Source organism: Corapipo altera, unplaced genomic scaffold (assembly GCF_003945725.1).
Source record: "Corapipo altera isolate COAL_440 unplaced genomic scaffold, ASM394572v1 150, whole genome shotgun sequence".
NCBI lineage: Eukaryota > Metazoa > Chordata > Aves > Passeriformes > Pipridae > Corapipo > Corapipo altera.
The window spans coordinates 3,172,365-3,198,938 of NW_020884941.1; the positions used below are offsets into that span (position 1 = coordinate 3,172,365).

A 26,574-nucleotide genomic window follows, 5' to 3' on the forward strand; every position below is an offset into this window, starting at 1 on the left:
CATCCTGAGAGGCTGGGCATTAGAAGGTTTTCAGTGCTTCCCTCTGTTTGTCAAGGACCAGACAGTGAGGTGGTGTGACAGCACAGTCCATAGCATGAAGGGAAGACACTGTGTTCCAGTTCTCTGCAAAGGCCCAAGAATAGCTGCCCCGGTGCTTCCTGTGTCTGCTTGATGCTGAACCATCAAAGAGACTTTCTGTGGGTTAAATTGAGCTTTCTACATTTAAGAAGGGAAATTATCTTAAATTTTTTGTTGTTGTTTTTAAGTTTGGCCCTTGCTTTGCTAGCAGCTGTATACATTAAACACACTAAAAAAGAATACAGTATAAAAAAAATGCTAGACAAAGGAAAAACAGAAGCAAGCACCAATTTGATCAAGTCTCTGAGTTCACCCAGACCATATGGAACCTGTGAATTTTATGCAGGCACCTGAGAGTCAAAATGGTAGTAATTTTAGAAGTTTTCTTTCAGTTTATGAAACTGAGAACATACTTATAGACCAAGCATAGGTGGATGAGGGAAGCTGAACAACTGGCAAACCAGAGACAGGAGGAAAGAGGAGGATGCAGAGGTCTGAACAGGGAAGGGTTATTGCCTGGGACATGAATATTCTGTCTAATGCATAAGGAGATGGAAAGGTGAAGAAAGGCCACAGGCATATTAGTTACTTGCCAATTGCACTATGTCATTTCTCCCTCTGCCCAATTTTAGCCATTGTGTGGAGCAGGCAGCAATACATGTGCATCCTGCATCCATCCATCTTCATAATAGCTGGGTTAAATTGCACAATCTTAGGAATATCATTTGCAGGCAGCTCTTATTGCTGTTCCCAGCCTCTTTCCAGTAATCTGTGGCTCCAGGGGCTGGGCACATTTTGAAACTGTGGTCAGTCAGAAGGTATTTTTATGCTGCTGCTTCTCTCACCTTTTTATTCTATTATTCTGCTAAATCACTGTGTTGTAAGTAAGCATTCTTCTAGGACTGGTAATTCAGGATCTTGTGACTCAACATTACTAGAGAATGGTTCTTTGTACCTGTAAGAAGTGAGGAATCTTTCCACTAAGATCTTGCTTCTAGCCTGGGGGAGAACTTCCACTCCAAAAACTACAGCTTTGTGTACATAAAGCTTCCCAGGTAGTTTGGTAGTGGCTTGGTTTCTAAAGAGATCTTGCTAACAGTGGAAAATTACACTATGCTAGAAGGAAGCTTTGAAGACCTGCAATATATGAAATTAAGCACATATCATGACCAGAGAAGCAAGGGCCAGCAGATGGGATAGTTAGAGTATCATTTTTTTGTACACTGCATGCAAGGTTCAAGTGAATCTCTGAAGTGTTGCAATTCCTCAGGACCTCAGCCTAACTGGATGTTGTTTTGCAATGCTGAGCAGCCCTTCGGTGTAATCGCTTCTTCCCTCCCAAAGCCTGAACATCTGGATTTATGGTGACAAGAGCAATCCAGCGAGGAAGGGCATGAGAAATGGTACCCCTGTGGATTAGAGGAGAGACTGGATATGGTCTGAGTCACAGCACATGTGAGAGACTCTCTGGCTTCCCTCAGCTGTCCCATTCCACAGTAACAGTACCACTGCTGCTCTCCTCTGTTGGGAACCACTGCTCACAGTGATGGCTCCTCAGCAAAAACACCTCTCAAAGCCCCTTTGCCATCATCAGTAAATGGTGATCCATCAGCCACTCTCAGTGGGAACTACTGATATTAACCTCTACCATTTTCCCCTAATATCAGTTTATTTATTAACTTTCTGTGTTTTAGGTGCATCTCTGTTAATTTTCGCCCACCACTGCCCACCTCTCCAAAGATGTACAACCTGTGTGCTACAGGATCATAAAAACTTTATAGCTGGAGGGGGATGCAGCAGGAATAGAGGTGAACACTGCCTCTTCCTGGGACAAATATGAATTTTGGTGCCTCTTGAAGGAGCTATATAGACCCTACTCACATAACTGCATCTCTTCTTGAAGTGCCTGGTAATGCCCTGCAGAGTGAGGCTGAGGAGGGGAAGGTGGATGGGTAGGGAAGCAAGTATGTGCTCTTGACTGATCTTTCTGATTAACACAGGAGGAGGCTGTGCTAGAGGGCCTTCCCAGGGCACAGCCTGGCTTGATGGAGGCTTTTAAAAAAGCCTTTATTTTATTGAGTTCTTGGAACTGAGCTGATGCTGGTGATTGTTGTTATGCCAGGACCAGGAGGAACTGAACTGAGCACCAACATGTTTGTGAGTGACACGCTTGTGACTGCTTCCCATTGTGGAACAAAAGATGCAAAAGGTGAGCAAGCAGATAGTAAAACATCGATATGAAATTTTGCAGGCTCCCTTTTGCTCTGGAGACCGACTCAAGCAGAGTGTGTGTTGGGGAAAGATGTGTTGCAGCATCGCCTTTTGCCAAGTAGTGCCTTTTCTTCTGCTACCACTTGTTCTGCTACAATAATTCCTTTATTGTCCCTGGGTGCTGTGAATAGCCCATCTGATCAGTTGGAGATTGGATTTGGTAAGGATTTGATCTGGGCTAGCTGTGTCTGGGACAAGTGCTATCCCAGCTCTTTATCCCTGCATGCCCCAGTTATCCATCACACATCCCTGCCATACTCACTCATTCTTGTGCTCCTCTCACATCTGTAGGTGACCCATGTCTTGCAGATGATCAGTCCATGGACCGTGTGCTATGTTTTCCTCCTGTTCGTGTGACTCTGGGGATGTCTGTTCTCCCACAAATCCTGTGAAAATGTAAGATGTGAGGTAAATGGTAATCTCCAGACATGCAAATGAAGTGGGCTACGTATTATTTACAAAAACATTTATTTCTGGTGTGTAAAAAGAAGGGTCCTTTGTCCAGTGTCTTTCCCACCCAGACTTGCTTCTTGGAGAAAAGCAAGAGCTAGTCCTAATATTGTTGCTAGTGATTAAGTGTTCCCCCAGGAGATCCTACATATCTTTAATGTAGACTCGCTCATTTGTGTGCTGGCTGCCTCCCTCCCTGTCAGTGGTGCTTCCTCTGCTTCCCTCTCTCTCCTCTCCCATCTCCTTCTACCCCAACCAACTTGAAACAGCATCTTTTGAATAATCTTTGTTGACACAAGCTGCCTTAGTTGTAGTTGCTGCAGGGGTTGGGAAGGATCCTCAAGCAAAGAATGTTCAGTCCTTGGGGTCATGGAAACCAGCCAGGAATTTCTGCTCTCCCATTCCCAGGGGCATGAGGAGCCTTCAGAGGAAAACCAAAGGTGACCATTTCCTCAGTTTAAATGTCGTTGACCTGAATTGCAGATGTTTACCATGACTTTTTAAGATCAAGAGGGTAGTTTTGGAAATATGACTGGTATCTTGATGGAGGATCATTTCGAATTATAGAGTCCTACAAAACAATACAGGAAATTGTTATTTGAAAAGAAGAAAGCATCATCACTGTCTTTTTCAAACCTTTGGAGTTATTTTATTGCACTTGATACATGTGTGCAGCTTGTTCAGCGAGAGAGTTGGATATTAAATGGCCAGATATGATTTCTTGCAGGTATGAACACAGAATATCAAGATAGACTAGAACATTAGCTATGTGCTAACTGAGGAGAGTGTGTTACTCAGAAGGAGAAAGGAGGTGACAGGGGGACTAAAGCTGCCTCTTTTCTGTAAGGGTGATATCTTAACAGCTCTCATGGGAGGAAGGACATGTTCAACCTAATAGGATAATGGAATAATATGTTGAACATATCAGCTTTGACACAGACCATCTGGTGGCTGTAGACACAAATAACCTAAGGAAAACAAATTTGAAATGTTTCAGGAAATGGCTATATGCATGCAGTGCACTGGGGGGGCAGGAGGGTGCCTGTGTGTAAAAGGAAAAAGATAAAAGCCCCTCTCTTTGGCTGCGGGAAGAGTGTCTCATTCATTCCTGGAAAGGACTGCATTCCATCCTTAATGATATTTGGCCTATAAATTTAGTACTGTCATCTCCTCTGGACCCACAGAACTCTTCACTGTGAGGTTGGACCAAAGGTCCAGTATGGAGTCTAGCTGGTAAACAGAAAAATCCCCCAAACCAAACAAAAAACCCCCCTTCCTACAGTTACTGTTAGAAATTTGCTCAGAAATTGTTGGTATGGAAACTATTGCTCAGCAGGAAAATTATCTCCACCAGTAGGTCATCCACAATCTCTTCCCTTCCTTCTTTCTGCTGACTTCGTGTTTCTAACCCATCCTATCTTCTCATCTCTGTCAACTGGTTTAAATTCCAGTCTCCATAGACTGCTGGCTAGCAATGAAATGGTTAACATGGAGGGGTTTTTTCTTTCTTTTTTTTTCCTTCATAAAGCCAGTTTTCCTGTTTTAGAGCCAGAGAGATGCTTGGGTGGAAGGTGATTATTCTTCTCAGGGCTTTGATTTCAGGCTCTCTGTGGACATCAGCAGATGCTATTTCAGCTGCTCCATTCTATTCACATGTGAAATATTTTCTTGAAAACAGGAAAAATAGGAATATACTTTTCTTTCTAGATGAAAGCTCAGATTCTGAACTGGAGCACGTGAGGCAAGCCACAGCCAGTTGGTGGATGATTGTATAACCCTACAGGCAATATGATCCTTTCAGTTTGTCACTAAAGTCAAGAATTACAGCTTGTATCTTCAGGCAACATGTGAATCTATTCTGTGTGTACAGCCTGACTGGCCAGATTTCAGTGTAGTGTGATGGCCCTCACTGTCCTCACTGTGGGTGCCTTCTGCTGTGGCTAAGAACAACATAACACAGTAGACAGTATCAGTGATGGTAAACTGCTACTGAAAGATGCTAAAAATACCAAAGATCTTGAAATGGCCAATCAATCCTTCCTTTCTCCCCTTAATCACTGCAGATCCCTCTTGCCCTGTGCTCTCTCACTCTCTTTTGAAAGTCTGCTCAGGCCATTACAGGTCCACAGACATTTGTATGGGCTCAGGAAGGATAGTAGAATGTGTTACACTCTTCATAAACACAGCTTCCTTCTTCCTTGTTTGCCAGCAGCACATCAGCAGCAAGTATCACTTTCCTGTGCAGGAATGGCTTTGATAAAAGGTACACTTGTGAGATATACTCCATTGACGAGTTATTTCTGGCACAGACAGAGCTGGAAGGAAGTCAGCATTACACACAGACACTCTTTGGCCTGGGAAGGTCTGAGAACCCTTTAAATACTTGGCTCAGAAATGGCTCTTTTCCTTTTATCTAGGAGATTTTTCCTTTCCTGTTAAGTTAATTAAACTTCTGTTTTGTCTTCCTCATGCCCTTTTGCCAGCATCTAGCCTGTTCATGAAGACACTAGTTCAATAACCATCATTTATAGTGTCAAGTTTAGGTTACTACTGTTTGTTTGCCAAGTGCAGCTGCAACCGTCTGCCCAAATTCACATGTTGCTGTGAGCCAGAGATATTGGCCTCCACTACACAAACGTGCCATTGAGGCCTCACAGCATCCCCTCCATGAGCTGTCCTTAAAAGATGGCAAGCTTTGTTGTCTTCCCACTTCTCTGAAAAAAGGGCTTGTTTACACTGGACTGATTTGAGTTGCAATGGAGTCTGCAGTTCAAGTGAGATATTACTTCTGGTTAGCACCCTGTAAGATTATTCTCACTGTGGAATAAGAGTATGTTACTCAAAAATAAATTCTAAAGCAGATCATGTTATTCTGAAGCAGAAGTTTCCAGGCTGGGTATCAACCTAAGTCCCTGTGTATAAAAGCCCCGAGTGCCTGACATCCTGAGAGACCAAGTGTCTGGGGGTATGGATCAGACCACTGGGCAAATTCAGCTGAAGTGTTGAAGCCCCTTTCCCACTTCTTAGCATAAAACTATGCTCCCATATCATGTTGCAGCAGAGGGATACCACAGATGCTCCCTTTTTTCTTCCCTTCCTTGCCACCCCTGTCACTGTGCAGCCCTAGATCCCACTAGCCAGTGGGAGCTGTGAGTTGAATGGCTTTGGTGAGAGGCTAATGGGGAAGCATTTTAATGTGGACAATGTCCTGTGAGGACCTTTTATACAGTGCCTGTATGAGAGATCTAGCAGGTTTTCCATAATAATTCCAGTGGTGGGAAGGGTCTCATCCTTTGTGAGAGACAAACCTTATTATAATTTCCTCATTCTCTGCTTGAATGCCTTCCCAGAAAAGCAAGGTGTTGATTGTTAATGGATGTTGCTGTTCCTTTTGTGCTGTCAAGTGTAAAACTAAAGATTAATGTATCCCTTTATTGACTGTTGTGTGCAGGTTTTAACCTGCCTGAAGAATATTCAGTGCCTATCCTAAAAGTTACCCACCAGGCATTCAGTGGGCAAGCTATGGAAACAAACCTCTTCAAGGTCCTTGTTTCTTTGAACACCATCAAACCCCAACCCATACAACTGAGAGCCAGAGTGTTGTACTGAATCCTTTAATCCCACCTTGCCACTGGCCAAGCTATTAGCCAAAGCTCTCACCTAGAAAACAATGGGTTTGGGGCCATCTAATGAGCCCTCTGGGAATAATTTGCAGTTTTTTGGACAAAATAATTTTTCAGTGACTTTTTTCCCCTTAAGGGCAATATAGGGCTCTTATAATCTGCACTTGTTTTTAACTTGGATGTCTCTGAAATAGCTGTTTGGGATCACCTTACGGTCAGGTCTTTTATAGAGGATTAAATGATTGAAAGTTGCCCTTTTAGAATTTCAAATAAGGTCCCATTACTTCCCATATGATATCTCTATCAAACCTATCAAATGCTTTTCCAAAGTTCATAGAATTCACATAGAGCTTCCACTCAGAGGGGAAATCCTTGAGGATTTTGAAGTTAGCCTTGTGATAAATTCAAGTCTGTCTTTCCCAAAATCAGATTATTCAGTTCCAACTTAGATGTTTGCTAATTCCATTCTCTAACTATATTCTTGCCAGGAATTCGGCAGTATAGAAACGTGTTCCGGACTCTGCCTCGTCTCTCCAGCTCTTACACTTTGAAATATCTAAATTCTGCAAGGATTGAAACAAAAGATCTTTCTCCTACTATGAGGGGAGGGACATCTTCCTCTTCCTAGATTATACCTAAAATTCATTCATTTTGTTATAGACTACTACCCCCTTTGATGAAGGATTAGAACACTATTTATAGTAGGTGCTTAAAGACCGGGCTTCCTGAACCCGTGGAAAACAAATGCGCCAGATTTTATTCTTTTGTTCTTTTAATAAACTGTCCGTGAGATTCTTCCCCTCCCCTCCTTTCCTGCTGGTTTACTTGCATTCTTATATGTTCAGTGTTTTTCTCTTCTGTCTTTGTTCCAGTTTATCAGCAATTTACACACAGTTGTTTCCCAGACTCCACGATTTCAACAGCAAAAATAACACTGACCTTTTGAGCCCATGAGCAATCTCGTTGGTGGTAATTTAGCAGAAAGTTACAGTAATGAACAAGAACTGTGCTCTTAAATGTTAGATCACTAAATGTGTTTTATGAGTGTTTATTACTTCTTTAATGCACTTCCTGTGCACCAGGGAGACAGCCATATTCCAGGGAAGGATGAAGTTTTTAATTGGCCAAAGTGGCCAATTTGTGAATCTCTTCTGCTTTAAAGATACGTTTTCAGGTGTGATTTAGTCAGAGCAATCAAGGGGAATGTTTCTAGCTAGAAAGACAACAGTGCAAACAACAGAAGGGCTCTTACAAAGATACCTTAACTCTTTGAAAACTGTGAGCTGGGCTTTTCCTGCGGGAGAGAGGGGAAGGTGACTGAACACTTACGTTTCACTCCCCAGATCTGGGGCTGCTCAGGGACTGCTTTGGTCCCGGGCATGCCTGAGAAAAGACAAAATGTATTGTCAACAATAAACTTCCTCAGTTTTCAGCCACTTCCCCTCACCCAGCCTTCAGAACAGCGGGAAGCCAAAAGCAGATGACACAAAGCCAATAGAAAAGCTTTATAATTTGGCTTTCCTACTCTGTAGGTGACTGTACCTGTGGCTTTTGCAGAGTCCATGGGAAAGGTGAGGAATCTAAATGCAGACCAGAATTTTCCATCTGTATAAAAATCCTCAACTACTCTTTGTCTTCAGCTTACATACAGACCCATTTCTAAAACTGGTAGGAGTGATTGTAAGGATTTAAGTAGAAATAGGAAGAGAGCTTTGTCTGTAACTAGTGTAAAGGCAAAAAACCTCTCAAAACCCCCACTGAAGTTAGGTGTTATTAGCAAGAGGTCAGGGTTCAAAGGAGCGACTTTAAAACAGAGAATGTTGGTTTCCCTACATCACAGCACCCTTAAACCAAAGTAGGACAGACAGGAAGGTTACCATCCTTTTTTTAGCTGTGTATTCGGGAGCATGAAGCCAGTGCTTTATCTTCCCCCCTGTATTTTAGACCTGTCTCCTCTCTCTACGCTTTTATTATGCTAATTCCTCTTCACTGCCTGTCTCTTACACTTGAAATGTTTTGAATCAGGTGTGTTCCAAGCCAATTGCTTTACATTTCCAAATGAACCAAGGGAATTTGAATTTGAGGTGAAGAAATGTAATGACCTATTTCAGTGATCTCTTTTGCAGTACAATTCAGCACTTTATTTTGTGGCCACTGGAAAATGACATTGTAGGAGGTCACTCTACAGGCTGTTGCAGCATCTAGAAAGCAAGTTTAGACAGAGCACCAATATCGTGTGGCCTTGCAAGACACGTCTGGGTCCACATCCACCCAAATCCCTTGACAGGTGTTAATAACCAGCAGCATGACCCTGTGGGTGATCTGAGACAGTTACTGGACTAGGGACACGAGTTATTAATTTATTTATCTGCTCTGGGGAACTTTGTGTGACCCATTTCAAGGACTGACAGAAGAAGAAAGCGCCTGGAGACACGATTCACATGACAGTAGCAGGGTTTGTAAGAAGCTGGGTGTTTCAGAGGGAGTACATGTACATACTACTAACTTAGGAAGGATGGACAGAAATGCTGCCACTAATCCTGCCTACTTGCTCTGGTACGTGATGCTGTTCAGCCTTTGCTCCTATCTTGGGCTACAGTGGAAAGACTTTGTTTGTTTGTTTAAATCTTTTCTTGGGTCTTTCCCAATTTTAGCCTGAACTCTAGATATTTGGCTCTTAAATTCAATCTCCAGGGTGCTTCTGACTAATGCCAGGGTGCTATTGTGGGGTTTTACATGAACTCTTGGGAACAGTCTTGCAGCACAGAGTGTGTGGACCAGGATTATCAAAGCCCAGTTTTAGCTCTGCAGTGCCGGGTTTCAGCGCACGACAACTGCTTTCTGTGCAGATTACACTGTGTGGTCCTGACTTCTGCATCCGACTTTCTGGACCACCCTGACTGAGGGCAATAGAGATGAAAAGCATGTGCACTTCAGAACTGTTCTGTAGGAATTTTCCCTCGTTTTAGAGAACTTTTGTTCCGTAAAATACTCATTTTCCTCTAAACCAGTTATTATAGCCTGGGTTCATACCAAAAGGTTCAGCTATTTCCCAAAACAATTACTTGGTCCAGGTAATGCAGAACTGGGAAGAAGTTTAAATACAGAGGTTTGAAGAAGTCAAAACCAGAACTGGGATCTGGATTCAAGCATCCTACTTAAACAGATAATTGCAGTGACTGAGGTGGAACATTCAGACTTAAATCCAAGCCCTCTAATATGCTTTGTCTGGGATATGGAAGGCATCTTCCTTTATTAGGTTACTTTCCTGCTCAACATTAACATTTCATGCTTTGAAGGTTTATTGTGTTGGCTGGAGTTATACCTTTATATACACGTCGTCCCTATGGAATAGCCTGGTCTCCTTTCATCATTATTAGTAATTCTAGGCTTGTCATTTCCTATCCATGCAGTCTGGACCTCACTGCGCTGTTGCAGGATGGTTGATACAGTGCACAGGAAATGTTCTGTTTTTTCAGGTCTCTACCGCTCCTGAGTATTTTTTTCAGGGGCTTCAGTTTTATTGCCATGAAGTCCATTTCCTACATGTAGTACAATTTACTAAATTACAAATAAACAAGGCACCAACAGAGAAGTCAGTGAAAGTTCACACTAAGAATAGAAGCTTGAAAAGTTCAGTTATGTGACCTTCTCCAGGAGTTGGATACAAAATAGACCTGCTGTTTTTCCCTTTAATTTGCAGTCCAGGCAGAAAAGAAATCGAACAGTTCCCTGAGAAACCCAGCCCCTTCTGTTTGTTTCTATGAATCTTCCAGAAATGCTTTATCTGTTGACATCCTGGGTATGCTGATATGGAAATGAACTTACTTGGCCTCCTCATTTCCCTCCTGTATTGTCAGCTGATTTCTGCATTGATCTTCCTTTCCGCAACGTTTAGAGACCTACCAGTCATGAAAGAAACAAGATGTTACTGATAGGTACCTTTAAAATTGGCCATTACAGCAAATTAGGATCATCAGATGAAAAATACCATATATGTATCAGTCACTGCTTATTATTGCCCTTCAGAAATAGGTTTGGGAAAGAAAAATAATTCCTAAGAACAGGTTTTTAGGCCCTTGGTCATGAAAAAGTAGATGCTACACTGCTGAGCACAGGACAAATAGACAACGTAGAGGCTATTCAGACTAAAGAGTTCCTTCCTTTCAAATGATGAGGTTTTTTTACTCCTTATTATTCGACATTTTTTGCTTTGTAGCATACTATCATCTGTATGTTTAGCTCATCTTGAAAAGTCCCCCAAAGAGTAAAGGGGTGAGGTATTTTCTGTTTACAGGAGTCAGCGTGCCCTTTAGGAGTTATTCCAAAGAGCTCCTGCCCCTAACAAAGCCCCAGAACAGCACTTCTGCCCTGGTGTGCTTGGCAGGCAGAGCATCACTGCAACTTTTGGGGCTAAAAAGGGTGAATTAGAGAGAAGGAATCACAGCTTTCCAAACGCCTCGATGGAATCAGACTATTCCTGGACAATTTCTGCTTAAAGTTAAATATTAGACATTCTCTCCCTGACATTCTTTTTTTTATTTAGTCTAAAAGGCTTAATATTTAACTCAAAATACCTAACAACTGCAAATGCTAAGTGCTGAACGTTGTTACATCTTCCAGCAGATACATAAAGTAGTGCTTAACCTCGGTGGGATATATTTAGACATGCGTAGCCATCTCTGGACTTCGTGCTTCACTTGAATGAGAAAACCAGTTGCTACGTTGTGAATTTCCGTGTGTTTTGAAGCAGAAGGCACAGCCAGTGGCTCAGTGGGAATAACTGGTTTAAACTGAGCGTTGACTTGGTACCTGCTGAAGGGAATGTTCTTTATCAGATCACTTTTATTTTTGTCCCAGATCAAGGTCTTAATTGATTCAATCCTTTGTCTGACACTAACTCTGGTTTTGGGACGGATTTCCAATTATATTGGGCCTCAAATCCATGTTAAAGTAAAAGTTATTTATTGCTCGCTCCTGTTCAGAGTCTTAGTGCAACTGAAATGGACACACAAATATCCATGAAAACCACTGCCATTTTATGACCTCCTATTTCCAAGCTTTTCTGTTGGCATGGTAAAAAAGCTCCTAAAAGAACCGTGAATGGCCAAAGGGGCAGGACCCTGGATATTGTATCACCTGGAATGACTGGCCTTCCTTCCTCTCTCTTCCTCTTTTTCTTTCTCCCTTTCTCTCTCTCTTCCTTTCTCTCTCTCTTTCTCATTCTCTCTCTCTTCTCATCTTTCCGTCTGTCTTTTTCTTCTCTCCCCTTCTTTAATTGTCTCTTTCTTTCTCTCTTCCTTTCCATCTTATCCCTTTATCCAAACCCCACTGCTGCGTGCTTATAAGGCTGGGGGCAAGGACTAACCTAATTTCCACGAACTACCAATTTCCACACTAAGTGTGCCATTTGCTAACGACGCTTTCTGAGGTTTTTTTTGAGGACCCTCAGACCCCCCAGTAATTCCTGGGCTCTCCCTTCCCCTTCAGGGTGGGACGCCGCATTTTTGGCCACGCTTGGTGCACAAGGGGTAAACAGCCACCGACGGCCGCGGCCCGTGAGGGGAACGGGGCGTGTCCCGCCGGGGCGCCCGGGGCGAAGTGCGAGGGGCGGGCGAGAGGCCGAGGGGCAGCGAGCGGCCGAGGGGCAGCCAGTGCCCGCTCTCACCGCCATGGCCGAGTCGCTGGAGTCGCTGGAGTCCTGCCTGGAGCGGCACATCCCGCCCGGGGAGCTCGCCGAGGTGAAGCGGATCCTCTACGGGCGCGAGGCCAGGTGCGCTGCGCTGCCAGGACGGGCTCGCCCCCAACCGCGGGTCGTTGTCCTGAGCCGCCCGGTCTCCCGGCGCTCCGCTCCGCGGGGATGCCTGGCCGGGAGTGAGGGGAAGGAGTCGGTGTGAGGGCGGGTGTGCAGGACACAGGGCTGGGCTGAGGGGGAGAAGGAAGAGTAGGGTTTGTGTTTCTCTGCTGAAGTCACCGGGGCAGTTTGGAGGTGATCCAGGCGTTGAGAAGGTGACTGACAGGGATGAAAAGTGTGAGGAGAGACTGGGAGGTCGTGGCGTCGGGGAGAGAGAGCTGAAAAGTGGGGATCAGACGTGAGGAGAAATACATTGAGGGGAAGTGCTTGTAATCCAGCAGGCGGGTGGAGGTTTGTACCTATGTACTCCTTGATCTCTGCAGCAAGGTATTGGTGTCTGGAAGTAACAAATAAGAGGGGGACACTGGGAAGTTGGTGCCATGGAGGTGATGGGTGAGACCTGCACACGACCTGACCGCTGTCCCTTGGCTGATAGATGCATGTGGCAGCGTGGGGGGATTGGGTGTCTGCCGGTTATTCAGGGTTTGTGATCCCCTGGGTCCATTGCACTCAGAGCAGAAAAGGAGAACATCTCATCCTGAAACGTCTTTGTTTCCTGTTCAATCCAGAAAACTTAATTTGCCAAGTGCTGCATGGTCAGCAGCTCAGGAGAGAGATTTTGAGCTACAGGGCTATGGATTTGAAGCTGCTCCGGAGCAATTGAGAAGGCCACGTATCGTTCGAGTGGGACTGGTACAGAATAAAATTCCTCTTCCCACAGACACACCAGTGGCAGTCCAGGTACACAAAGTGGGACCGGGGCCGTTTGTAACTCATGTTCTGCTGGATTGAGAAATAACATGGTTCAGTTGCTGATTTTAGAATCTGCATCATGAAATGTCTAATGATTGTCTGGCAGTGTAGGACCCGTCATTACTGCAGTGTAGGATCCTGTAAGAGATTTGGATGGCACATTCAGTTTTATTGGTTCTCAGAAACATTTCTTTTGTTTACCTACTGAAGGCCCAACCTGCTTGCAGTTTTTCCAAAGCTCGATATTTAGTAGCTCATTTTGTACCTGAAAATCCTTTGCCTTTAAAATTAAACATAAGATCATTTACACAAAATCAAAAGGGATGGCAACCGGTGGAAACCACAGGTGCAGTTCTTGTTTTAATTGAGAAATGTTCCATTATAGGAAAATCCATTAGAGTAAACACAGATTAATACAGCTGTGTTCATTATTCTTTGTACGACAGTCAGTGAAATCTTATTACAAGATAACATGGTTTAGTGGTGACTTGGACTTGATGATCTTACAGTCTTTTCCAACCTTCCATCATATCTCAACATCTTGGACACAAAAGTGTTGAGGTGACACATATCTATAGAAATAGCCTCTTAAGAGTAGCTTTAAAAAAGGGAAAGAAAATACCATATTTATAAAATCTCCTGGAGTACTAGTTTTGTACAGTGACAGGACAGAACATTTCTGAAGTAATTTGTTTTGGAAAGATTTACGTGTCACAGATGCAAGTCATTAAATCAGTAAATGGATCAAGTTTGTGGATTCTGTATAGCAGCTGTTGAAGAAAGTACCAGTTATATTAATGATTTTACCTTAGAAATAACTAGTTAACTATTTCTGTAAATATACAGCTGTTGAGTTCGTAGGTCACTGCAGTCTTGAGTCCTTTTTTTCTTATTGACACCTGAAAGTAGCAATGCAAAGTGCTACACCTATGCTTATCTTTAAGTAGAATACTCTAGAAAACTACTTAATAAATGCTTTGATGGTTTTTGTTGGAAATAATTACTTAGCTCTTAGGACAGAGGACTTTAGAAAATAGTTTGAAGTTAAAAACTTCTAGAGAGTGTCCAAGATCCACATGTACAAGCAGGATTTGGAGATAACCAAGGAAATAGACTGTCCTGGCCTCATATTTTAAGATTCTGAGTATTTGACTTCAAATTCACATTTACTTAACATTGTTCTGTAGGTTGTTCACAGTGAGCAGCAAAATTATAATTTTTGCTGATTCTGTTAAGACTTTCAGCTTTTTGCAGTCAGTCAGCAACGAGTTGCCACATATATAAATGTTGCAACCTTGGAATTAGAATCCCTTTGGAATGCTTTCTCTATTTTCAGCATCTAAATGCTTTTACAAATCTATATCTGACTCTATTATCAGTGTTCAAGAATGATAGCTTGTTGAGTTACTCCCTCTGAAAGCAGTGGCACTAAGTATAGAGCAAGATAAACTCAATGTGAACAAAGGTTGTAAAACCAGGCTGTTAACAGAGAAGTGAGTTAGAACATGCAGCTTTTTTTATAGTGTGGCATTTCTCACAATCAGGTGGCTGCTCTGCACAGACGGATCGAGGAGATTGTGGAAGTAGCTGCAATGTGTGGGGTCAACATTGTGTGTTTCCAGGAGGCCTGGAGTGAGTATTTTCCGTGATTCCTTCTAAGTTGTCAGATGTCAAGTTCCTTCTATTTTAACAGGTGTCTTGTAAGTAACCAGCAGAAATCTTCCAAGATATAACAATTGACTTTACTGATTTGCATCCTAAAGGAAAAACCAAAGAGCCTGAGTTAGGAGGAGTGTATGGAAGATGTGTGTGAGGTCTGTTCCGTTGAAGACTGGCATAATCTGCAATGGTGATATTTGTACCTCCTTCATGGCACCTTTCATGATTCTTTCCTCATTTTTTTTTTCTCCTAAAATTTCAGGTTTTTTTCTAGATGGGTACTAAAATTTAAAAATCTGTTTTTAAGCAGCATGTGGTGCTTGAGGCTTAACAGAAGCAAACCCCAAAAAGAAGTCCTGTGAAATGTTTGTGAAAACAGGTGCAGACAGTGCACACTGGTGGCTGGGGTGTACTTTGTGGTTTTGCCCCTGCTGAGACATCACTTAGTGCATTCATTCTCTTCTGCTTTGCCCTCAGTGGGCTCAGATCTCCTTGCCCTTGCTAAAAATATTTTTAAATACCTTTTGCCTTTAAGCAAGAAAAACAGTTGAATCATTCTTGTTTAATTTTTTATTTGTGTTCATGCAAATAGTATGTATTTCTTGAGTGACATGAGCATTCCTGTGAATTTTGTCTTGCTTTGGTGTTTTCCAGCCATGCCCTTTGCTTTTTGTACAAGAGAGAAACTGCCTTGGACTGAATTTGCTGAGTCAGCAGAGGATGGGCCAACAACAAAATTCTGTCAAGAGGTAAAAAACCCAACCAAGCAGAAAACCCCAAACCCACATCCATCCTCCATCCTCAACCCATAACTGCCACTGATCAGCATGGATTTCTTCTTTATGTGCCATTCTGGTATCACTGAGAAAACTGAAATAATAAAAGATAGATTTTCAACTTGCTTGACAAATACAACTGTAGTGAGTTGAAGTAGAAATGGACAACAACTGTGCTCAATATTTATTTTTTAAACTACTTTGCATCTAAAGACTGCCTTTTACCATGAAAATCGAAGGAAACTGCCCATTAAACTATTCCTGAATTTTAAACGGGAGGAATGTTTCTTCATACAAATATTTTTAATTTCTATTTAAGTGGTGTTTCTTTCCTAGACCAGTCGAGCATTAAGCAATGTTTGCATGGAAGTGTGAGGAGAAGAGCAGCCTTTTCTGAACAGGGAACACTGTCACACAACTGTTTGGATCCCCCTGTGGAATGACACAAATGTAGGGAACTTTTTATGGACCCAAGGAGATTTGTTATTGTCTGGCTCTTGTTTCTCCAGAGTCTGTTGATTAGAAGGGTGGCAGAGTTTATTTTTGTTTTCTTACAGCTTTTTTTTTTTAAATAAGCAATTTCAATTATTTTCATTTACAAGTGATTGAAACAACAAAAGACTGTTTTGATGTCAGATTTTTCCAGATATGCACTGAGCTATTAAGTTTTTGTAGCCAGCCTAATATCTCTAGTCTGATCTAGGGCAAGAACATGTTGCTTCTCACCATGGAACAAATGACACTATGGAAGCTTGGAGAAATAAGAGAGAGAGAACTGATTTGAAGGAAAAGACAATGTGCTAGTAAACTGGCAGAAGTTGCTGTATTTCCCACTCATACCTATGTCACTTAACACTTATACTATACATAATGCTATTTTAATTTTTTTTTTTCAATGAAATAACTGTTTTCAGTGAGCTGTGGTGTCTGTCGATCTGGGGTACTGCAGGTTTGTGTTTATTTAATAGAGGAATTGTGTTCATCTGTACAGCTGGCAAAGAAACATAACATGGTTGTGGTGTCTCCAATCCTGGAGCGAGATGAAATACACGGTGGAATTCTGTGGAATACTGCAGTGGTCATTTCTAATTCTGGGGCTGTCCTTGGCAAAAGTAGGAAAAATCACATTCCAAGGGTTGGAGATTTCAATGAGGTAAGATGCAGTACGGGGACTATCAGGTCTTACCTTGCAGCTCTTTGTGCCAGCATGTGCTGTGTCAGAGTCGTACTGGCAGGAAATGTAATGTGTTTCTAGAAAATGAGGTTCACTTACTGTCAAATCAGTTTTTCTCAGATGAAATTATACTAAGTTAATTTCTCAGGAATTAATAATTCTTGTGAGAGTGATGAGTCTTGGAAGACAAATGATGTTTGTCATGTAATCTTCCTTGGCCTGGTGGAAACTACAAAAGTATCGAGAATCTCTAAAAAAAAAAAATCATTTAATTCAGAGCTGTGTTATGTTTGTTGTGCATGATTGGCTTGGGTAGCGTTTTCATGTGTGCATGTTGAACTTGTTTCAATTTGCAGGGCAATTGTTTCATGGTTCAAGTGTGAACATTACAGTCCTTCTGTGTTTCTCTGTGAGGTTGTCTTGGAAATGACAGTTCTTTTGCTTGAGTTTCTTTGAGCAGAGTCCTTTAATTCATTACACTTGTGACTGAATAGCTGGTTTATTTATGGCATCTTCTGTTTACTGATCACATTGCTGCCACTTGAAGCCCCCCCAGAAGGTTTTAGGCCATCCTGGAGAATCAGCTTCAGCTGAACTAGCAGTAAAGGCAATGTCAGAAGAAAACTGGTAGATCTGAAATGTGTTTATCCATCCATAGAATTATCACAAGTAGAAAGATCAGGATTAAAAATTAACCAAAGTCTAAAAATGCATTGTCTTACCTGACTAAATCTCTCCTTATCAGCTAAAGTGAGTAAATAACAGAGGCATTTCTTCTAAGCACTGGGTGCTGCTCTATACCTGCAGTTGTTTTTGTTCCCTGTCTGAATGCTCCAGTCACCAATCTGAGGCTTCAGAATCTAAACTGCTTTTTTATTAATTTAAAAACTACTTTTGGGTCTTGAAAATTCATGTTCAAAGACCTGTGGAAGTTTTGACCTGGGATCCTGGACCTGTTCAGGCTGGTTTGTGTTTCTTCAGAGGAGGCTGTTAAGGGTTCTGCACAATGCATTTCTGGCACAGGCTTGTCAATCACCAGTGCTACCTTCTATTTTTAACCATTATTTTGTTGCTTAATATTATTTTATCAGGTCTGTCCTTTAATAACTCAAAATAGTAACTCACAAACCCCTTAGTTACTTTCCATGCTTTTTTATTTGTTCCTTGTGTAATCCAACAAAAGAATAAATTCCTGTTGCTTGTCCTAATATATGATGTCTTTCAGCTTTCCAGACTGTTTTGTGGAGCATCAACAGATTCCAAGAAACTTGTTGTTTCCACCTATGAAACTGTAATAAAAAGCACCTAAAAAAGAAAATATTTTTACTTTTTCATGTCAAGTGTAAATAAGAGTTTCAGTAAGAGCTTTGCTTAGTTGCTAAAAGAAGTTAGTTCTTAGAATCCTAAATGCCAGAATTACTACAGAACAATCTGTTTATGGCTTGCAGGTGTACTGCAATGATTTGACATTTCTTCTTGTGTCTACCTTGTTATAGAATCAGGCAGTGTTTGCCCAAAACAGCACTGTCTTTAGCTAGTTTTGTTAGCAGAGCATTAAGTCCATTCTTCTGACCTGAGCAGTTCTGAGAGAGCAACTTCAGAAACCACCCAGGCTACAGGAAGGGATTATGTTCATCTGTGCTACTTTGATGTTGTTTTCTTTATCAACAAAGTTAAACCTCAAGGAAATGTTGAGTTTGAAATCATTTCTTGTGGGTTGTCTCTGCAGAGCAGATAGGGAAAGGAGCCTTGCTGAAGTCATGCCCATTGAGTCAGTGAGAACTAAATGGAAAGGGAAAGATTGGTCTGTGGCCTATTCAGCCCTGTGTGGGAGGGCACATAAACAAAAATCAATCCTTCTTGAGCCATCACAGTTTGTTGCTGTGGAGATGATTGTGACCTCTGGTGAGGAATAAAGAAATAAGAACTGATGAATTCCCCGAAGCAACAGCATTCTTGTTTTTCTTCTCCTATTGTAATAGGAAAAACTGAGAATTGGAAAAAAAAAATGGAGATATATTCAATTAGCAGGATCCAAATAAAAGCATTGTGAAGGAAGATTTTCTCATATAGTGAATGTACTGAGAGAGGTGCCTAAAGCTGAGTGATTTGTGGATCTGCCCTAAGCTTCTGTAGGAACTTAGAAGAGTTTATGCCATAGTCACACAGTGCTTAGATGTAGCATGAGAGAGGAAACAGAAAGGGGCTTGAATTTGATCTCAGCAACCTAAGAGCCACTTTTTGGTGTACACCCCTCAGAGTGCACTGTGTACTAAATGAAAGGTGTTGTCCTTACCTGTGGTCTAATGATTTAAACCTGATTATCAGAAACTGGGAAGTGTCAAAGCAATGTTGGTGGTACTTCCTTTCACTTTTATAAAGAACTCTACCTTTATGTTGTTTTTCTTGTGTTTTGCTTGTAGTCTACTTACTATAGGGAAGGAAATACAGGACACCCAGTGTTTCAGACACAGTTTGGAGCAATTGCTGTGAATATTTGCTATGGGCGCCATCACCCTCTGAACTGGCTCATGTTTAGCCTGAATGGGGCAGAGATCATCTTTAACCCTTCAGCCACTATTGGGAAACTCAGGTAAAATACAAACTGATTTATTGCTCCCTTTCTGGGTTAACTGACCTCTGATCCCCTCACTGGGCATTCAGGAGCACCTTGCTGAGGTCTTGGAACAGGAGGTGTAGCCTCCTTGTTCTGCCTTCACAAAGGAGCCTCCATTCTTCTCCACCTGGAGTTTTGGGCTCCCACTCTGCTCCCACTCACTGATGCTGTCTCAGAACTTTACTGTACATCTGCAGGTCTTCTGTCTTTGAGACAGAGTTAGCCAGCATCCAGCTGGTGTTCTGAAAGCTAGTGAGAGTTTATTTAGATAATTCATGTAATATTTGTGCTTTGTGACAGACATTAGTCATTTATGTCCAGGCTTATCTTGCCAGCTTGTGTTGTCCACGTAGGAGTATGAAATTGCAATTTGAGAAACCTTTTTCTGAGAAACATTTTTTTATAACTCCCGGCAATTTTGTGATCATCAGGCCTCTTGAACCAGACTGAACCAGTGTAAACTTTCCCTTGAGATCAATCCTCTGCAGATTGACATTAATTGCACCCTACTGACTTGATTTTCTAAAAGAAAAATTAAAACCAGCTCAGAGGGCTAAGAAAATACACTTCTTAGCTAACTCTGGGGTCACTTCTAGGGTATAGCCTTTTTTTCCTGTCTCTCCTCTTCTGTGAAATTGTAATTTGCTGGAGCTTTTCAATAAAATCCCTGTTTCTTAAAAGAGCTGACTGCCAGACTCAAAGCAGTTGAAAAAAGAGGCAATAAACCAAGTCCTTTCAGTCAGCCCAGTGACCATCTCTGAAGGTTCTTGAGTCTGACTGGCAGATTAATGAGTACTTGCAGCCTGTTTTGGTATTCCAAATCTGGCAGGTACTTGCTGTCACAGGAGTGTACAAATTGTATCACCTTTGTTTTGAAGCTCTGAGTACTTCCAGACCTCCTATTGACTTGTCTGATCCATGTATATCAAACTATTTAATAAAAAGAAGACTACTTCAGTTTTAAACGTGTCAGAATTGGAATTTCCTTTGGAAAAGAGGTAGAGGCCTGTTAGAAGGAATTTTTTTATTCCTCATGTCTCAGTTCTTAGTTTTAGTAAATTTAGTGACTGATTTAATAAATAATTTTTGTGAAGTTATTGGGATGATGTTGTTAAACTCACTTTCTTTTCTGTCAGCCCAGCATGGGAAAATGACTTTCTGGAAAGTGCTATGAAAACTGTGGTTGAAATAACAGAAGTAGAAAATTTTGGTGGAATTTTTTTTCTTTAATTTCTTTTTATTATTGTTATTCCCATATTTTTTTTTTTCCATTCACTGCTGCAAAAGCTTCTCTTGGACCATTTTGGGGGAAAAAAGGAAGCAACTTGTATGAATCCCTTACAGCTTTTTTACAGAATGATGTATGGTCTGTGAAAGTTAATGGACTGTCAGCACATGTGCAAATCTTCTGCATAATTTAGAAAGTAAAATATTTTGCACTTTAATTGCTTTGAAAATCTTGAGACGTGGTAACTTTTTTTTTTTCCATGGCAAAGCCACATTTACCAGTTTATCAGATAGAGTCGTTCACACCTGTAACTCCACAGAAAATAATGTGGTGCTTGGCTCTATCTAGGGGGTATCTGGGACAGCAAGATCAGTCTTAACAGCTGAGTTTGGCTTGACAGACAATGTACAGGAGAGGCAGAATGTAATTTGGGCCCAGAAGTGTACAAGTAGTGAATTCCTGCTGCCTCTTTGATACTGCAGCGAGCCGCTGTGGGCGATCGAAGCCAGAAATGCTGCCATAGCAAATCACTGCTTCACCTGTCCCATCAACAGAGTGGGAACAGTGAGTATCTGCATTGTTTCATTTCATTTCATAGTTCAGGCAGTGGAGTTAATTCAAGGCAATGGTCTCATAGGATGCAGAGATTCCATTACCGTGTAACTACTGTATTAGGGTTTATGGTGTGATATGAAGATGGACAGGGATAAAGAGATTGAGAGCTGCCTCGTTGCTGGCAGCCTCGTTTTTGGTTGCAGCTGCTTCCTGTTCTTGAATTGAATCTTTGTAGTAGGCACCTGCCCTTTTGCTAACTCTCCTACTGTCTGTGGGGATATCAGTATTCTTTTAGCCAAAATGACTGAAAATTAAATATATCCTCAAGTCAGTGGTACACAGCTGGTGGCTGTTGTACAGATAGTACCTCTTTCTGGAGTGTAAAATTCTATAATGAAAATTAGTATTGCACACAAAAGGTCATTCTTGTCTTCAAATTGGTACAAATACCCTACTTTTGTATTTTTTTAAATGAGGTTCCCTACAAAAATCTAGACTTGTTCTTGCGGTTGTGTAGATACGTTTGGCCTCCTTTTGTGATCCAAAAAGATGTGTTTGATTAAATATCTCCTCCTTTGCCTCTTTTTTAAACTTGTGTAACAGTTGCAAGGCATGTTCTCCAAAGTGTGTGAGCAACAGGCAGTGATAAAAGACCTTGTGTTCTATCCCATCCATCACTGAAAGTAGGCCCCTCTGATGAGTCCCTTTGGACAGTGCTGATAGTGTGCCAGAAAAAAATCTTGGTAGATTTATATAAACTTCCAAACTGAATATGATAGACTAGCAGGGATGTCTCGGATGAAACGGAACTATACTGCCACCTATGGATTCCTCTTGTTTCGCAGGAGTACTACAAAAATGCTTTTACTTCTGGAGATGGTGGAAAAGGTATGTTCAGAAATCACATTCAGGGGTTGCTAATAATTGTTACCGAGAAAGTCTGAAGAAAGGATGACTCTCCTGCAACTGTCTTCCCTGTGCAGCTGGAGTGCCTAGTCACTGCCTCACCTAACACTGCTGTTTGTTAGCTGGGGAGAAGGAGTATTTCCTAGGAATGGTGGTGGTACCTTGGTATGTGCTCACCAGAAGTTGATACCTGAGGTTTCTGTACACTTCCAGAGGACTGAGAGTTAATGCAGGAGGACTGGGAGACAGAAATCCCACAAATTAGCCTGTGTTGTCAGTGCATGCATGACATTGTATTTCCAGTTTTAAGATTATTAAGAGTTATTCCACAGCCCTGGAAGTGTTTAAAGGCAAGTTGGACAGGGCTCTGAGCAACCTGGTCTAGTGGAAGGTGTCCCTACCCATGGCAGGGATTTGAAACAAGGGGATCTTTAAGGTCCCTTCCAACCATTCTGTGAGTTTGTGAACAGTAATAGCTCTAGCCTGAATCTTCAGCCAGGCCATTTTTTTCCAGTTTTCCAGATTTGCTGGAGGTTAAAGAGAATGATCAAAGAAGAACGTGAGGTTTGCTTGTATGTACTTGTATGTTGAAACATTAGTATTTGACCTGTGCCAACCCGTGCTGCTTCTGGCTTCATCCAGAGTGAGCCTGAGCCTGTTTTCTGGCCAGTTTTGGAGCTAAGTGTTTTTAGCAGCTGCATGAAAAAGACCAGTGATGTCCCTTGCTTAGTAGTACAACAGATGTGGTTGATTTTTAGCACAACTCAAGAGTTGTGCAATATGAAATAGTATCTTTTCCGTGCCTCAAATCCCACTGTTTTCACCTCTGACCTTGTATTGAAAGTCAGCTGGGTGAATCTCTGTCAGCTGTTTGGGAAATGTATGATTTGACAATTAGAATTCATTTACATGCTAAATAAAAATAAAAGCAAAGCCTTTAGTTCAGAGACTTAATAATGGGAAAGCATAATCATGCATTATTTAAAAGGCAGTGCAATGAGTTTTTTCCTGTTAATTTGATGGTGTACAGTGCATGAAAGTAAATTACTGGCCAAAACTGCAGTTCCTTTAGGGTCGTGATGTGACTCTTGCCTAAAGGGCAGTGAGTGAGCAACTGTAAGAAACTGAGCCAGGTTTTATGGGACACTGCCTGTTAAGTTATACACTTATTTGCAGATGGTGTTACATGCTTTTTAAACATTTCTTTAAGCTCACCATGACTTGGGCCATTTTTATGGCTCCAGTTACGTAGCAGCACCCGACGGCAGCAGGACCCCGGGACTGTCCCGCACTCGGGAGGGACTGCTGGTGGCAGAGATGGATCTGAACCTTTGCAGGCAAGTCAGTGACGAGTGGAATTTTAAGGTAAGCCTGATTATAAAGAAAATATAATATTAGAGACAACAAGCCTTCATAATGATTCCAGCATCTTACAATAGCTAAAAGGCAGGTGGTTTTTTTTTTTATCGTAGCAGTCCAGAGCTTAAATTGTTGAACTAATTTAACAGGATGTTCTGGAGGCTAAAGACATAAACAGATTTGGAAAAGGAGTTGCCAAATTCAGGGAAACTAGGCCAGTAGCTTTCAAATGAAAACCTGAGCCTCTGAACCCTAAGTGTGGATTGCCAGGAGCTCTGAGGACTGCTGGGGAAGTGTCTGTGCTTTCCTTGTGCAGTGTATGTAGCATTTCTCTCTGAGCTGAGATGGGCCTTCGATCTGATCTGATGCAGTAGTAGTATATATTCTTAGGGCCTTAATTGTAGTTTTGGTGAAATTTAGTGAAAACCCAAACCCACAAGCTTCTGAGAACTTTCTGAGTGCAAACTTCTTGCAGTGCTAACTCCCTGAATTTGTGGCTATGTTGGAGCTACAGAGAAAGACCTCTGTACTGTGTGCAGTCATCTCTGAAGCGTCCTAACACACTTTTGAATTTATCTAAATCAGATTAAGATGGCTGCAAGCCACCCCACATGGCTTTAACAAACTTATTTGTTACTAGTTTTTTGTATTCTGAGATAAAGCGAATTTGGATCATCTTTCCTGTGGGTGTAATTTGATTTAATTTGTCCAGCAGCAGTGCTGGTTGAAGAAATGGCTGGCTTAGCACAGCAGCTTGCTAACCCTTCAGCTGTGCCAGTGCAAGCTGTGTAGGCTGCTATATGTATAAGTATTATATACTGATTTAGTGGGGCGACCAGATGACACTCCAGTCCCCTTTTTCTAATCTGATCAGGTTTACCACAGACCCCACAAATACCCTGTTGGAACAACAAAGAAGGCAAGCAAAAGGAGAAAAGAGGTGTTAACTTGTGAAGTAGGTTTTGATGATGAAGAAGACGTCTTGCTCTCTTATGGGGAGACAGGTCTTTTGTTTTAGTCCTCAGTACTGCTAGAGACTAGAACTTTTCCCTATCTACTCTTAAGATCAGCATAATTTAAATCCTAACAAAGTAGATAAGAACTCCAGGCTAGCAACTGTCACAATACATGTAGGTTCTTCAGTGATCACCTAATATTTGAAATAAGTAATCATTTGCAGGGAGTGTCAGTTTTTTAATATCATGTTACTGCAAGGAGACATTTGTTTTACAGAGCTGGTTTATTTGCATCCTGTGCATTATAATATAGTGCACAGGTGTTTTGATTTCAGTGTGATGTAAAAAGGCAAGTTTTCTGTGGATTTGAAATGCTGAATAAGCTTTTAAATGAAAATGCAATAATTTCTTAGCTAGAGCTTAATGTCCTTGATAGTGTTGCTAGTCCATATATAGGGACAAACCCCAAAAAGTCATTTCAGGTCATCTTCTGGACAGAGTTGCATTTGTTATTTTGCAGATGCCTGTGGTAGGTATGTAGTTGTTGTTATAGTGGAATGAAACTGTGCTGAGAGATTCCCATTTTTTTAAGTCAGGCAGACATTCAGTTCTGCTTTCCCACTGAAATTTGAGGCCCTTATTGCAAGTAGATTTAGTGTGTCAGGAAGCACATGGAGCATTGCTTGTAACAGCTTAGTAGGGGTATCTGAACAACAGCAGTTACATTGATTAGGAAAAACAAACAGTAAAAACAAAATGCTGACCTTTGGCTGTTTTGTGTAGAATTGTGTATTTTTTGTTGTCCTCAAGTCTTGTGCTTTCAGCACCTTAGTTGTATGTTGATGGTGTGGACTGCTATTGTTGGTCTTTTGGCACATAAGGCACAGCTGTGGTTTTGTTTATGTGACAGTGGGTGGCTGTTTCCTTTTCCTCTCATTTGTGGCCAAGACAGAGGTAGCTCTTGATGAGGGGAATGAGGAAGTGTGAAGTCATCAGTTACCCACTGCAGAAAACCCTTGACAGCAAGTAGGAGCCTATTTAACTTGCTCTGGGATCTGTGGTTTGCATCCAGTGATGCCTGAAAGGGCCGTTCAGTAGAATGTCTTTGCTTAACTTAGAGGAGCAAAGGAGTTAAACAAATTAACTACGTTATACTCTGGCAATAAAGAAGTAGCTGGCTCCTCCCAGAGCCAATTGTTGTGGTCTGTGCACTTCAGGAGAGGATAACAACACTACATCAAGTGCTGTATTTCAGCACTTTCAGCACTTGCTCTTATCGCCCAAACCATTAATAGTATTTCATATTATTTCATATTAATTAAAGGGGAAAGTAAGAGCAACCCAAATTCTGTCAGTGGCACATACATAAATGCACTGCTGGCAGCAGGGTTCATTGGTTGTCAAAGACATGACATGAAGCCATAATTACAGATACACTCCTTTGCCTTCACTGACATAACTTACTTAAAAAATTGTTGATACATAAGCAAGGAAGTCCACCCTTCAAATTCAACTTCCAGTTATCCAGAATAACCAAAATAGCCTTAAGTAATTAGTCAGCAGTCAAGACTGTCAGTGAAGGAGAGCTGTAAAGAGAAAGAGAGCTGTTCATTTAAAAGTTTGACTTTTTAGAGTGGAAATATACATCTTTTTATGTAGAAATACAGTTATAGGCAACACAGTGCAAGTTCTTTTATCAAAAGTATGTTAGTTTGTGCTAAGGCACTGGAGGTCTTGAATTCTGAGTGAATTATGATTTTGCTGTTTGGGACAATTAAATCCTATGTTATCAGAAAAAGAGAAAAAACAGTGGATATAAATATTTTCTACTGAAGTACTTTCATAGCTCACTGAAAGAACTGAAGCTTTGATTTTCCTTTTCCAGATGACTGGTAGATATGAAATGTATGCAGAAAAGCTCGCTGAAGCAACCCAGCCTTACTTTATACCCAATATCATCAAAGAGTAAGAGAGAGCATCTCATTACAAGAAAAATTAAAAGGTACTGTTGGATGATAGCTGTCCTGTGGATCACAAGTTGTTCTTTTAATATTGTCAGTTTAATTTCCTGTAACCAACTTTAAATAATAGGATTCAAAACTGTCTTAAGTAAAATAATTGAAAGTGGTTTCTTGAGTGTTTGGTTTGTTATTTACAGTAATGAATGAAAAGTTTTATTCTTTACTAGAACTACATCCAGTAGGAACACACTGATATAAAATGATAATGAAATTTATTCAGTACAGTATACTGTGATGTAGTTTGTTGATGAGTTCACAGGAAATAAAAATTTTTACATGATATTTGCATTGTGC

The 26,574-nt window shown here is 41.4% G+C and overlaps 1 protein-coding gene across 3 annotated transcripts; it reads left to right on the forward strand.

Moving 5' to 3' along the window:
• The first annotated feature begins 12,023 nt into the window (after window positions 1-12,023).
• Window positions 12,024-26,562, forward strand: UPB1 (beta-ureidopropionase 1). Of its 3 annotated transcripts, none has more exons than XM_027661704.1 (10): window positions 12,024-12,195; window positions 12,846-13,017; window positions 14,574-14,661; window positions 15,343-15,437; window positions 16,414-16,617; window positions 19,062-19,231; window positions 20,966-21,047; window positions 21,884-21,926; window positions 23,155-23,309; window positions 26,145-26,562. In XM_027661704.1, the coding sequence occupies exons 1-10, from the start codon at window positions 12,095-12,097 to the stop codon at window positions 26,226-26,228; spliced, it is 1,194 nt and encodes a 397-aa protein (XP_027517505.1). In that variant the 5' UTR covers window positions 12,024-12,094; the 3' UTR covers window positions 26,229-26,562. The 3 variants fall into 3 exon arrangements, with proteins under 3 accessions (XP_027517505.1, XP_027517508.1, XP_027517506.1); XM_027661705.1 differs by having other exon boundaries at window positions 12,026-12,195; window positions 16,456-16,617; XM_027661707.1 differs by lacking the exon at window positions 16,414-16,617.
• Window positions 26,563-26,574: the final 12 nt, after the last annotated feature.

What these genes read in the sequence shown, in the direction of transcription:
- UPB1 (XM_027661704.1), top strand. Translation starts at nt 12,095, where the DNA reads ATGGCCGAGTCGCTGGAGTCGCTGGAGTCCTGCCTGGAGCGGCACATC. An exon ending in GTGTTTCCAGGAGGCCTGGA is followed by an intron (nt 14,662 to 15,342) that starts GTGAGTATTTTC and finishes GGTGTTTTCCAG; the next exon opens with CCATGCCCTTTGCTTTTTGT. An exon ending in CAACAAAATTCTGTCAAGAG is followed by an intron (nt 15,438 to 16,413) that starts GTAAAAAACCCA and finishes GGGGTACTGCAG; the next exon opens with GTTTGTGTTTATTTAATAGA.